Here is a 13,084-nt window from a genome sequence, read left to right as displayed (position 1 = left end):
TCCATGTATAGATGAATGGATAAAGAAGGTCTAAGATATACATACAATGGATTATTATTCATTCATGAGAAAGAAGGAAATCCTGACATTTTTGACAGCATGCTGGAATTTTAGGGCATTATTGTAAGTGAAATAAGTCAGACAGACAAAGACAAATACTGTGTGATTTCACATACACACAGAATCTAAAAAAGCTGACCTCATAGAAACAGAGTAGAATGGTGGTTGCCAGGGCCTAGAGGATAGAAGAAATGGGAGATGCTGGCCAAACAGTATATACTACCACTTACAAGATGAATAAGTTCTGGAGATGTAATGTACAGCGTGGTGATAATAGTTAACCATAATGTATTATATACTTGAATGATGCTAAGAAAGTTGGTTTTAAATGTTCTCACTGCTCCACACACACACAAAGATAAATATGAGCTGATGGAGTTGTACCTAACCCTACTATGGTAGTCATTTTGCAGTATATGTGTATCAAATCAACATATTGTACACCTAAAACTTTCACAATGTTATATGTCAATTATAGCTCAATAAAGCTGTAAAAAAATACAGCATAAATATATGGCTAAAGTAAGTATGTATGCCTAAAAAAATCAGAAGGTGTAAATGAGTGGAAAATCCTGCCATCATCTTTTATCCTGGGCTGTGAGACTAGTGTTTTTATAAAATATCTTTTCTGTTCTTTCTTTCTCTCCTACGTACATTTTCTTATCTAACCTATGCTGGCTATGATGAGGCACTACTTGAAGCAATGTGTGGAGAGAGTTAGTCTATACTTATAGTTTTTGAAAATAGTAGTGCAATAAATTGCTTTTGGACATATATACAAGTTGTTCCTTTTGAAGAAGACTTATAAATGGTAAGTTCATGCTTTAAAATAAAAGCACTTTGAGTAATTAATCATAAAGCACCTTATTGATTTACAGCATCCAGCCAGGATTGTAGGGAGTACTGCAATTACTAATCCATAAAACTTTACTTAACAGGATTATTCTCATGATGAAACTGAATTTATTTAAAATAAATTATGGGTGCTGTTATCTCTATATCAAATTAATATCAAAACTATTATCTTATTCTTGTTGAACTAATTTTATTTGATGAGATTCCTATTTCTCACTAATGTCTCTGGGTTTTCTTTAATCAGAAGACTTACTCAGCATATTTTATAGAAGCCTAACCTAAGATGGAAAGGTGATATGGGAACAAAAGGCCCTTCTGAATGGATCCCATTCTGAATGAGCCTAGAGTGATGAGTTAATATTACCGAGTAGGTCCATGTACTTAATTTCTCTTTCTACCTCTGCGAAAGTTTCCTGATACAAATTAAAATTAGTTCAAGGCTTCCAAAATTAATCATTTCCAGTTGTCTTGTTAAAGAATGGGCTTACATTGTATTTTCAAGATGATATAGAAGTAAAATTTGAGCATCAGATTCTTGAAAGTTTTCATCATTTCTCCTGGAAGACTTATATACTAAATCCCACTTGAAGAGATCTTTCATATCTCTTTTCCTTTCCTAGTGTGATCGGTGTGAAGGATCCAGTCAAATTCTGGTTACACTTGCTAGAGGAGAGTAGCATCTGAAGGCGAGAACATTCTCAGAGAGCTATTTCCTTCCGAAAGTCATTAGTCTTTGCCCCCATCAACTCTGCTCAACATTGCAACATCTCATCTACAACTCCCTGTTCATCACCACCTACTCCCCAAATTTTCATTGTCATACTTGTATCCGACAGTTTTCAGAAGCTACAAATTTCCTATAAATTCTTACAGTTATGACTCATATTCCAATGTAACAGTAGAGCAAGGGACTAAGTTTTGGATGTCAGAAAACATAGCAGTACAGACATTGAACAAGAGGAGGATTTGGGGGTAACATCCCTTACATTTAGTTTTCCCTTTTCCCATTAATCAGTTTTTTTAAGACATTTCAGCTAGCAAAGAAAAATATTTTGCAACATAATGGGTAATATAATTTCATTTATATGGACTCACTATTAAAATCAGACTTTGTTAATGTGCAGTCAATTCTCTATTCAACATTGACTGAGCTCTTACCTTGTTCTGAGCAGGAGCCACTGAAGATCTAAAGCTGAACATCCATGAGCTCTGGTTTCAAAAAAAAATCTATAGGTATTTGTTTTGCACATAGAACACCTCTGCAAATAATTTTGGAATGACCTTATTATTAGTTCTCAACTTTTTGTCAGGCTCCATAGTTTTAACACGTGCAACACACTGCAATCATAATACCTCATATAATGCAGTGACTGGACAGAGAGATGGTACACACCTCCAAAGGGGAATGTCAGAATCTCTAATAAAGCATGTGGAACTGGAAACATATCTTGAATTTCCTCTTTATTTCTATTCATGTTCCAACACTGATTTTGGTAAGTCCCTGTTGAATGCATTTTAACTCCATTTTTAGGATGCAAGGCAAAATATAAGTACTCCTACTGTAATATGAATAAGATACCTATGCTTATATAATGAAGTGACAGCCTTCTTAGAAAAGGCATTTTAATGAAGTTTTGGAAGATAGGTAGTATTTTAACTAGCAGAGTAGAGGAAGGGATCCAAAAATTGCATTTCATGAGAAGGGAAACACAGTGATAAAGTCCACAGACTTTCTGACTTTCGCAGGAGTAGAAGGCAAACATTTCAGGATAGAGCTGTGAGACCTGAGACATCTAAGACCCAAGATATCTGAGAAATACCATTTCTAAGGTATGTGCTGCTATTTCCTGCATATAGCTTGGCTGAGTGACAATGGCTCAGATCCTAATCTATACAGGCTTGTTTTTTTTTTTTTTTTTTTTTTTTACCATAAACTGATGAAATTTCCTGCTCTCCCCCTCCATGTCCTGCTGCGTTCATTTAAATGCACAAAGTGTTCTATTTTTTCCTTCCTCTGTGAACTAGAGTTAAGATATGTTGAACTTATGAAAAATAAAGTGGCCCAGATGATGCTAATATGATGTCAGGGCTAAAAACAATTCAGTTGCATCTTTAAAATAAATGAATGAGAAAATGAATAAATAACAGAAGCACAGACTCAAGTTTCGAGCTGTCATTTAAGCTCTTCTAGGGTTAAGTGACTTTGGTGAATACTAACTCATAGAACTTTATAATTTTGATCTTTCAAATATTCCTTTCTATCAAGTTCATACTCCTGCTCTATTGTACTGATAATATAATGTAGAATGTTAGCTGGACAGATTAAATTTGAAATAGGAATAAAAAAATAAATGTATGATATAATGTATAATTTAATTTACTAATAATTTAAAATATATGATTTTACAATTACTAGAATGATTTCATTTAAACTGTTAATTACATTTTTGAACCATAATTAGAGAATAAGAGCAAATTCTTGTTTTTTATCTCTAACTTTGCTTTTCTCTGTTTGATTTCTTGTCTCTTCTGAAATCTAAAAAGTGTACATTTTTTTTTTCTTGAAATGATAATCAGGATTCACAGTCCAGATAGATTAGGAGTTGAAACATAAAATACATTAAATTTTGCATGAAAAGTTTTAACAGATTAAAAAGAGAATGGAAAAGAATAACATTTTATGAACAAATATTTATAAACATAACCTTCTAAAGTAATTCAAAAAATCTTTTTATTTTCTCTAAGCGACAGTTGTAAAAGAGTGAGGCGCACTGTTAGGATCTACTAGAGGTTGCTGGCAAACAAGAAAAATAATGTGCCCAGAACGCTAACAGAGATCTGTAAAATAGAAGTACAGAGAAGTAGGTCTTTGGAAGTAAAACTGCTGCTATATGACAGGTTTGGGTGTGATATTTAGGCTAGCAATCATATTTATTCCTCCCGAGCAGCCTATCTATCAGTCCTCAAGGTGATTTTTAAATTTTCACTGAAGAAGCCTCTCTACGTGTCCTCAGGGTCAGAGTTTAAGAATAGAGGCTAAAGCCAATCAGCCTTGTTTCCTAAAGATTCCAAGGTTTTCATTGAGGAAGCAAAGGAAGAAGATAACATAGCATTCATATGAGATGACTTCTTATTGTCCTGGTGGCAAATTTTTCCCGCCCTGTGAAACCAAAAGGAGGAATCAGTCTGATTCAAATTGTGGAACTTTTCAAAAGGGATAAGAGTGTCGCATTTGGGTGCAGTGCTAGGAGCTGTAAGACTCACTTTCCCACATTTGCCCCTAAAGTTCCCTAAGTTAGATACCGATTGGAAATTAATGCAGATTGGCTATTTACACTATTTTATAGGCTCGATTTTTTAAACCAGCTTTTACCATCCTGTCAGTATTTTCTAGGAAAAAAATTGACTGAATTTATGTACCTAACATGCCTTAAGATTGCCTGAGACCTGGCATAAAAGAGAGAATGTCTCATTAAAAAGAAAAAAAAAACTCAGATTTTCCTATAATCAAGAATGTCAGTTTCCCTTTGAAACATTGTTTAAAACTACTAACTGCACTGAAAAACCTCAAAGAAGCTAAATTTGTGTATTAATTTGCATCACATAAGTCAGTTAATTTTAAATCATTCAAATTAAAAAAAAATTAACATCGTTTTTTCCCTACAAAGTAGTAAGACATCCTTGATAAATGTTAATCAAGTAATATTGTTTCAAATAAAGTTAATTTAACAATCACATGCTATTTGTATGTCCTGAAAGAACTACAATGCCTTGTTGATGATGATTAACTGATCTGGTTTTGTTCCCACTTGTTTACTACCAGGCCCATGCCCATTCGGACAAGTAGCCACAGATGTTGTTTCTAAAGCACCCAGATTTTCAATCATCAGATTCGAACACCACATCTCTGTAGGGAAGTTCCTTGGAAAATACTTAGTCAAGCTCTACTTTCCCTCCCAGTCCTCTACAAGGTATCTAGCTTCCACATTCACTGGACATGGATTGAGGTTTTCACCAAGAGAAGTAAGAAGGACAAGGATAGAATTCAGAGTGGTAGTGAGAAAGATTTAATTTTCTCTCTCTCTCTCTCTCTCTCTCTCTCTCTCTCTCTCTCTCTCTCTCTCTCTCTCTCTCTCTCTCTCTCTTCCCCCACCTTCTTTCTTTCATCATGTAATTGAGTTTCTACTTTGTGACAATCACTGTTCTAAGAGCTTTAAGACACATCAGAGATCGAAACAAACATCCTTGTTGTTCTTATGAACCTTATTTTTGATGGGGGAATACTAACAATAAAAATTAAGCATAGTAAGTCAATTATTTATAACTAGACAGTGATGTATTATGAGAAAATGATGGAGGTATCAGAGAGCAAGAGACGAACATGGATGGAATTTGAAATTTTTTCTGGAAGAGGCCTCATTGAAAAGGCAACAGCTAAAGCTGGACTTGAAAGAAGAAAAGGAGGCAGCCATGTTGTATGTGAAGGCAGAGCATTTCTAACAAAAATGCTAATACAAAGCTCTTAAAGCAGGAAGGCATCTGATGTGTTGAAAGAAAATGAAAGAACAGTGTGGAGGTTAATGTGGCTGGAGCAGAGCAAGTAAGTGAGAGGAAGAGAAATGGGAATTGAATCAGCAGATAAAAGTTATCCTATAAAGAAAACACTAGGCTTACATAGTTTTTAAAGGTAAACTCTACCAAACTTTCAATGTCAATTCCAATATCACACAAACTAGAGAATTTAAAAATTCTGACTCATTTTATGAGGCTAGTGTAGTCTCAATACCAAAACTAAACAAGGTCAGTATGAGAAAGAAAAATGACCTCCTAATCTCACTCATAAATACACATTTTTAAAAGTCAGCAAAAGTAATACATAATTTTTTAAAAGTTAATACATCATGATTAAGTTGGATGTATCCAAGAAATACAAGGTGGTCTGACAATAAAAAAAATCTATTGATATATTTCACTACATGAACCAATTCAAAAGAAAAATTATTCAGATTATTTTAAAAGCTACAGAAAAGACAATTGATAAAACTAAATGTTTCATTTAAAATATATTTCTTAAAAATTAAGTATTGATGGGAATATAATTAACCTCATAAATTGCAGATCAAAGAAATTCAGAAGCATCACAAAGTGCTGAAACTTTAAACACCGTCCCTTTCAAATTGGGAGACAAACTGAATGCTATCACCACTTCCGTTTCAGAATATTCTGGATAAACTTACTAATGGCAGTTGACTCAAGATAAACAATCATAAAAGGTATATGTTTGGGAAAGAAAAAACTGTCACTATTTACAGATTAGTATTCCAACGTAAACATTTCTCTATATATCTGTAAGAGATAGTAATTCACAAAAGCAGTAAAAAGTATAATATATTGATGAAAAAGTCAACAAAGTATATTAAAATTTTTTAAATAATTATTAATTATAAATATTAAATGATTATATAATATATTACATGTTTTGTATAGCATCTAACATCTAATAACACTAATAAGTGTTTTATATTATCATTATTATTGTTATTATGATTAAGGAAAAATAAACATTCTGAGAAACTTGAAAGAAAACCTATGAATGATAAGATATATATGAATAGGAAGACAATAACATTAAAATGACAATTCTCCCAGAATTTATATCAAAATAATTCCAATCAGAATACTATCTTTTTTTCCCTTTTTAGTAGCACACATGAACTACTTAAACCAAAACTAGGTCTCAAAAAGTTCAAATGAATGATATCATACTGAAAATATTCTATGACTCTAGAGCAATTATGTAGGAAATAAGTCATAAAAATAAACTAGTAAACACGTGTGTTTGAAAATTTTAATGCATATTCTAAAATGTTAAGCTTGCCTTAAACTAGGTCTAGGTTTTCTTCTGGTTCTAAACAGCTGTGATTCATGCACAAAGCAAATCCAATAGCATCTCAGTTCCCACGTTGCCTTCTTTTCTCACTTCTTAGTCTTCTGTGTGCCTAATATTTTGGAGTTTGAATCAATATCAAATAAATCAGAAAATTATCCAGTACAGTATGAAACATATTGCATTCCATTCCAGACTGACACCCCACCCCCACCCCCACCCCGACTCCCAGAATCCATTCTGGGATATAACTAGTTTAGCCCAAGTACACATTCTCCTTGAGAAGATGGGAAAGGAAGCAGATCTGGGATTGATTTATGGTGGATTTGGTGTACCTGATTCAATTTGGAATTCTTGCATCTAACGATAAACCAAAATCTCAGATGGCTTACAAAAGTAACTCTTCTGCTTAACAAAGAACATATATTTGTGTTTGCCATTCAGGGGCTACTCTAAACAGACATGCTTCTTTTACAGTTCCAAGTATGAACCTAATGCACTCCTCCATTGCAGCTCTAGACCCAAATATTGCTGATAACCTAGGATGGCAGGCTACATTTATACGGTATTTTAAAGTGTGTACATTTCTTTCCTGTATATGATTTCCTTGGTTGTTAATTAGGCATCTATCACCTATTGGCCACCAGCATAGGCAAATGTGTGTTTTTTTTTTTCTTACTTCCCTGGGTGCCTTCCTCACAAAGCTGAATCATACATCTTCAAGACCCTGCAGTCTAACTGGAGATTGGGCAAGAATTTATGGGAATGTCTGCTCCTTCATTAGGGTAGATATTATCTTCCCAATAGTTACATTTTTTTTTTTTTGAGGCTAAGATAAGTTAAAGGATTTACCTGAAACTTTATAGATAGAAATAGAAGAGTGACTCTGCTCACTATTTCTATCTGCCTCATTAAAAAGAGTCACACCTCCTCTTAAAACCTCCTGTCCGATTTTATACAGTGCAGAAAAAGGTAGAGATTGGGCAAATATTTAAGATGCTGAGGAGTACTGTGTAAATTATGAAGGCATATCTATCAAAATATGTAAGATTTAACTAAAAAAAGTAAACCACTTGGGATGGAGGCAAGCATCTGCATTTTGTTTTTGTAAATGTCCCATGTCAAAAAGGGATGTGTTTACATCCAATATTCTTAAACAGATGTTCCCAGACCCTTAATGGAAGTCTTACTGAATAAAATCACTCTTTAAAAAAGTATTTTGTTTCATTGATGACCCAGGAGCTTCGTATCATAGAGCTCAAGCATCCAGAACTTTCACTACTCTAGGATTAGTGGAATTTGAGATATTAGTGGATTTTGAGATATCTATAAATTAGTGGATTTTGAGATATCTATAAAATACAGCTTTGGGGCTAATATGATGATGAGAAAACATTCAGGATTCTGTTCAGAGCCTCAGAATTTAGTTTATATTACAAAGCTCTAAGTATCATATAACCTGATTATTCTCATCACAAAGCAATTATGATAAACTTTCATCTTTGTTGTATTTAGATCTGAATACATATATATACTTATATGTAGCAAATCATATTTTTCATTTTTATTATGAAATGTTCTATTCATACAAATGAATTATATGTACATATATAAGGCATATATGTTAGGTATAACTATAGCCATAAAATAAATATTTGTGTGTCTAGCACCTAACCTTAGAAATAAAATATTACTAATTTCTAAATAAGCCCCATCATTCCCTCTAGATTCTGAATATTTCTCCTTATCATTCTTTTTATCATATATGTATTCTAAAACCTATTGTTTAGTTTGTAGGTTTCTTTTTAATGTTATATAAATGGCATCTTGCTGTATTTCAGCAGTTTGCATATTGATCAACATGTGTCTTTCATCCCGTTGTTGCTCACAGCTAAACTTCACTTATCTAAACAGTAGTATATTGTTTCATAATATAAATACACCACAGCTTATAAATTTATTTTACTTTTTATCTAGTTTTTTTTTTTTGACTCATAAACAATGCTGTTATAAATATTTTGCTCCTGTCTTCTGATGCACATGAGCAAAAGTCTCTTTAGGGTGAAAGTATAGAAGTGAAATTGTTAGGAAATGTGACACATATATTTTTAACCTTCCTAGAGAATGCCAAATGTTTCTGCAAAATAATTATACAAATTTACAAGTAAATAATTAACATGTGGGAAAACCGGAAGTCCAGGTATCATTCCTGACTCTTCTCTTGATTTCATACTCCACATTTAATCTATTAACAAATTCTACCAGTTCTACTTTCAAAAAATATCCAAAATTCCATCATTTTCTGTTATCTCTTCCTACACATGCACAGTGGTTTAAGCCACCACTTTATGTATCCAGAACTGAGATGGTTTGTCCTCTACCACTACCACCTAATTTAACTTCTGTTTTTCTCCTGAGTTAACAATAGCCTTTATGGATTCTTTGTTTCCATTTTTGCCTCCTAAAGAGAAGAATATTTTCCATTCTGTAGCCAGAGTGATCTTTTCAAAACTTCAATTCACATCACTTTATTTTTTTTCTTCAAAACTCTACAAATTGGATTACCTATCTTTCTTTGACCAAAACCAATGGTGTGGCACATGACCCACTTATCACATGGCCTACATTATTCCCACTTGTTCAGTTTCCCTCAGCTTCATTTGCCTCCAGTTATTTTTGAATGTCAGGTAAGCTTGACCTCCCTGATATTTTGCTGGTTATTTCCTTTGTGTGAAAATTTATTCCCTACTCCTTACCTCCCCACCCCCTACCCCATAGCTTTTTCTAACTTCCATCATGTACTTACTTAAATTATCACTTTCTCAGTAAAGCCTTTCTTGGCCACCTTATTTGAAATTGCAATCCCCTCTCTTAACGCCCACTCCCTTTTTCATGAGGCTAGGTATTATTGTCTCTTTTCTTTTTTTTACCATATATTCAATTCCTAGAACATGTAGCAGAAGGGCAATAAGTAATAATTACAGTAATAACAGCAACTCATGTAGTGCTACTATTCTAGATACTTCTAAGCAGATTACATAAATCAATTCATTTAATTCTCTCAAAAATCAATGTGGACAAGAAGAACTTCCTGTTATAGATGATGTGAAGAGTTAGAGTGTTTCCACAGAAAATAAGTATAACATTAAAAAATATTAACAAAAACAACTATTCTGTCACACTGGAAATCAATCAAGACAATGCAACAATTTGGGAATCGTTTACATATGAAAAATTGCTGGAAATTCAAGTAAGAGCAGCAGGATCCTGTGACCTTCTTGTCTGGAGCTATTCCTATTTCCCTCCACCAACCCCAGCTGGAGAACTGCTGCAGAAGACAGCTTTGCTGCCAGAGATGGTGGACTCAGTTTGGGATGTGAAGAGAGGGCAACGCTCTACTCAACCCCTACCCCACCTCTCTTCCTGGTTTCTCTTACATAGAGAGGGTAGATTTAGTTTAATTTTTCTAAATGGAGGAACCCCATAGCTTTTCAAGCCTGAGGTTGTGGTCCAAGTTAACTGGTAGATCAACAGGATTTACAGAAAAATCCTAGGAATTAGAGGCCACAGAAGGCTGAGATAGCCCTCCACACATCCCAGCCACACATGCATGGAAAGGTCCGTGAGAGAGCTTCCTGCACTAACTTGATTTTTTCAAAATACTTGAAAAGCATCGATCCTCACATTCTAGAGTTTCAAACACACATTTTAAAATTTCATTAATATAAAATCTGTATTTTTAAAACTTAAAAAAATATTTCAAAGTTTTTTAAAGGTTTTTGTGTTATTTGCTGGAAAGGTAAACTTATTGAGCAACGTCACTGTTATCCACTGTCGGCTATGCATTGAACATAACAGAAGTAGAGTACAAATATTTCAAACCATAAAGAAAATTAATTGGAATGAAAAAAAAAACCTTCAAGCAATAAGAACAAATACAGAAAAAGTAGGAGAACAGAAATAGTAGATTAAGAATGTTCTAAATTTTAAGAATTTTATCATAATTGAATATTGAATTTTATTAAATATGCTCACTGCATCTCTAGAGACCTTATAATTTTCTCCTTTTATCATTAACATAGTGAGCTGCATTAGTAGAATTTTTAAAACATGGAATCAAATGTGCACTTCTGGCATAAACTCGATGCAGTGGTAAATTCAGTTAGCAAACTTATAATTCCAGCAAAGGTAAGCAGATGTTCTTAGGAAAGATTCTGGCTCCAAAGTTTCCTTATCTCTCTAAATTTCTGTTTTACTTATGGTTATCTGGGTCTTTGTATTGTATTATGTTCTTTATTGAATGACATAGCATCACAAAGACTCTCTGTATTGGCCAGAAGTGGCTACATAATTGCAGGGCCCAGTAAAAAATAAAACAAGGTTCCTGGCTCAAAAATTATTAAGCATTTCAAGATGATGATTGTAGAATACTTAAATAAGCGCAAGCCCATTCTGAGTGTCAGAGCCTGTGACACACAGGTTATAAACCTAGGAAGTAGCCTTCTTCCTGGCTGTAAAGAGCCTCCAATGTTTGGGAAATTTTTTTCCTTCAACTAAGATCAGACTCAAGTGGCTGGGAAAATGTGAGTTACAGAATCAGATGAAGGCATTAGACCAGTTTTTCTTTTATTTTTTTTAATAACAGAGTTTGAGGAATAATATGACACCATCCAGGAGTAATTATTTAATTAAACAAATATTTGCTGAGTGCCTGTCATATGCCTTGCACTGTGCTAGTTGCTGAGGATACAGTGGAAAACTCGACAGACCATGTCACAACTTTTGAGTACCGTACAATCTCATGTGGAGAATAGATGATAAATCAGGAAAGGAATAAGCAAATATAATTGACTATAGATTAGTAATATCACTTTGAGGTGACTAAACTGAGCTCTAATAGGGAAAAATAGGACACAGTACATTACTTTTAATGGTCAAGAAGGGCCTCGTTGCAGGGTTGCCTAGAGTGGTGTTTTAGGGCACTGCATTTGGAAAGAAAATAAATTCCAGCTTCTAATTGTGAGACTTGGAGCAAGTTACACAATTGTGAGACTTGGGGCAAGTCACAAAACTGTCCTCTACCTCAGTTTTTTTAATCTGTAAAATGGAAATAATAATAGTATAAATCTTTTAAGATCCATGTGAGAATTAAATTATATGAGTTATTTAAGTGCTGTTTTTCAAATTAAAAATTGAAACAGGCCTGACAGCCAAGAAGATATCAGCCTTGCAGAGAGTTCCAAGAAGAGAATTCCTTGCTAAAGAAACCATCAGTGCAAAGGCCCTGGAGTATTTTAAGAAATTACCAGCAGGCCTCTGTGCAGGGGGCACAGAGCACAAAAGGGGCAGGGCTATGGGAGGGAATGTGAGAGAAGGCAGGGGCCAGATCTGGAATTCGAAAGCTAATTTCCTATGTGAAAGATAATGACAGATACTAACTCACATACCCTGTAAACCAAATGGACCAATTTATTTGAATCAGGAAATATGATAGAAATAACTAGAGCTAGCTTCACTTTTTTTTTTTTTTTTTGGTGGCAAATTACACATGACTTTTTAACTCATGAGATAAAACTGTCAGCCAAAGTAGTAACTTAAAAAAATTTTAAAAACAAAAACAAAAACAGACACCTAAATCTCTGACACTAGACGTTATATTCCTAATGCAACACAAAAGCCACTTGCAAAGCCTACAACACTAGAGGCTCAAAAGTATCTCTAGATATGAACAGGTTATTATGCCATGTAAAGTTTTGTCACCATTTTATTGTCCCATCTTTCATATCTTTGTCACCACCCATTGATACATACTTCTACAGTCCTTGTGGCATAAAGAGAGAAGAATCTCTTTTCTTCAACAGTTCTTATGAATAATCAAAGGGTAGCTAAATTCCAAATACCAGCAAGGGCTTTCCTATAGTATTAAAAAAAAAAAAAGAAAAAAAGGAAATCTAGGGGGAAAAATCCAAATTCATCATAAAGATATGGCAGTAAGTCTTCATAAACAACTATACCTTGCACAGCTAACTCTTTCCATCTTTCTTTGTTCTGCTGGATGATGTCCATCAGGTTGTTTTTGAAGCTCTTCAGGTCCACACTTGCAAGGGAGTAGTCTGGGGAATAGGTGCCTTCGTTCATGGTGCCTTTCATATTTGATCGTCTAAACAAATCAGCAGTATACAAACCCATGAAGATACCTGAGCTAACAGTAACAACCAAAGAAACCAGAAAATACGAAGGTAGGAGTATGGGATGAGGGAGCAAAGCCCGAATGAAACACTT

The 13,084-nt window shown here is 34.0% G+C and overlaps 1 protein-coding gene across 10 annotated transcripts in view; it reads right to left on the bottom strand.

Moving 5' to 3' along the window:
* Positions 1–13,084, bottom strand: part of PDE1A (phosphodiesterase 1A) — a 281,250-nt gene that overhangs the window by 24,224 nt on the left and 243,942 nt on the right. For 5 of the 10 annotated variants that reach the window (XM_016149786.2, XM_016149787.2, XM_016149785.2 and 2 more), the window contains one exon: positions 7,466–12,962. In XM_016149786.2, coding sequence (XP_016005272.2) covers positions 12,725–12,962 — 238 coding nt within the window. In that variant the 3' untranslated portion in view covers positions 7,466–12,724. Of the gene's footprint in view, positions 1–6,551; positions 6,915–7,465; positions 12,963–13,084 lie in introns of those variants that run through there. The other 5 variants (XR_001597511.2, XM_016149788.2, XM_016149789.2 and 2 more) reach the window with 2 other exon arrangements.

This window comes from Rousettus aegyptiacus, unplaced genomic scaffold, assembly GCF_014176215.1.
Source record: "Rousettus aegyptiacus isolate mRouAeg1 unplaced genomic scaffold, mRouAeg1.p scaffold_m13_p_2, whole genome shotgun sequence".
Lineage (NCBI taxonomy): Eukaryota > Metazoa > Chordata > Mammalia > Chiroptera > Pteropodidae > Rousettus > Rousettus aegyptiacus.
Note: the sequence above shows the minus strand (reverse complement) of the source record. Positions and strands in the feature narration are given on the sequence as shown.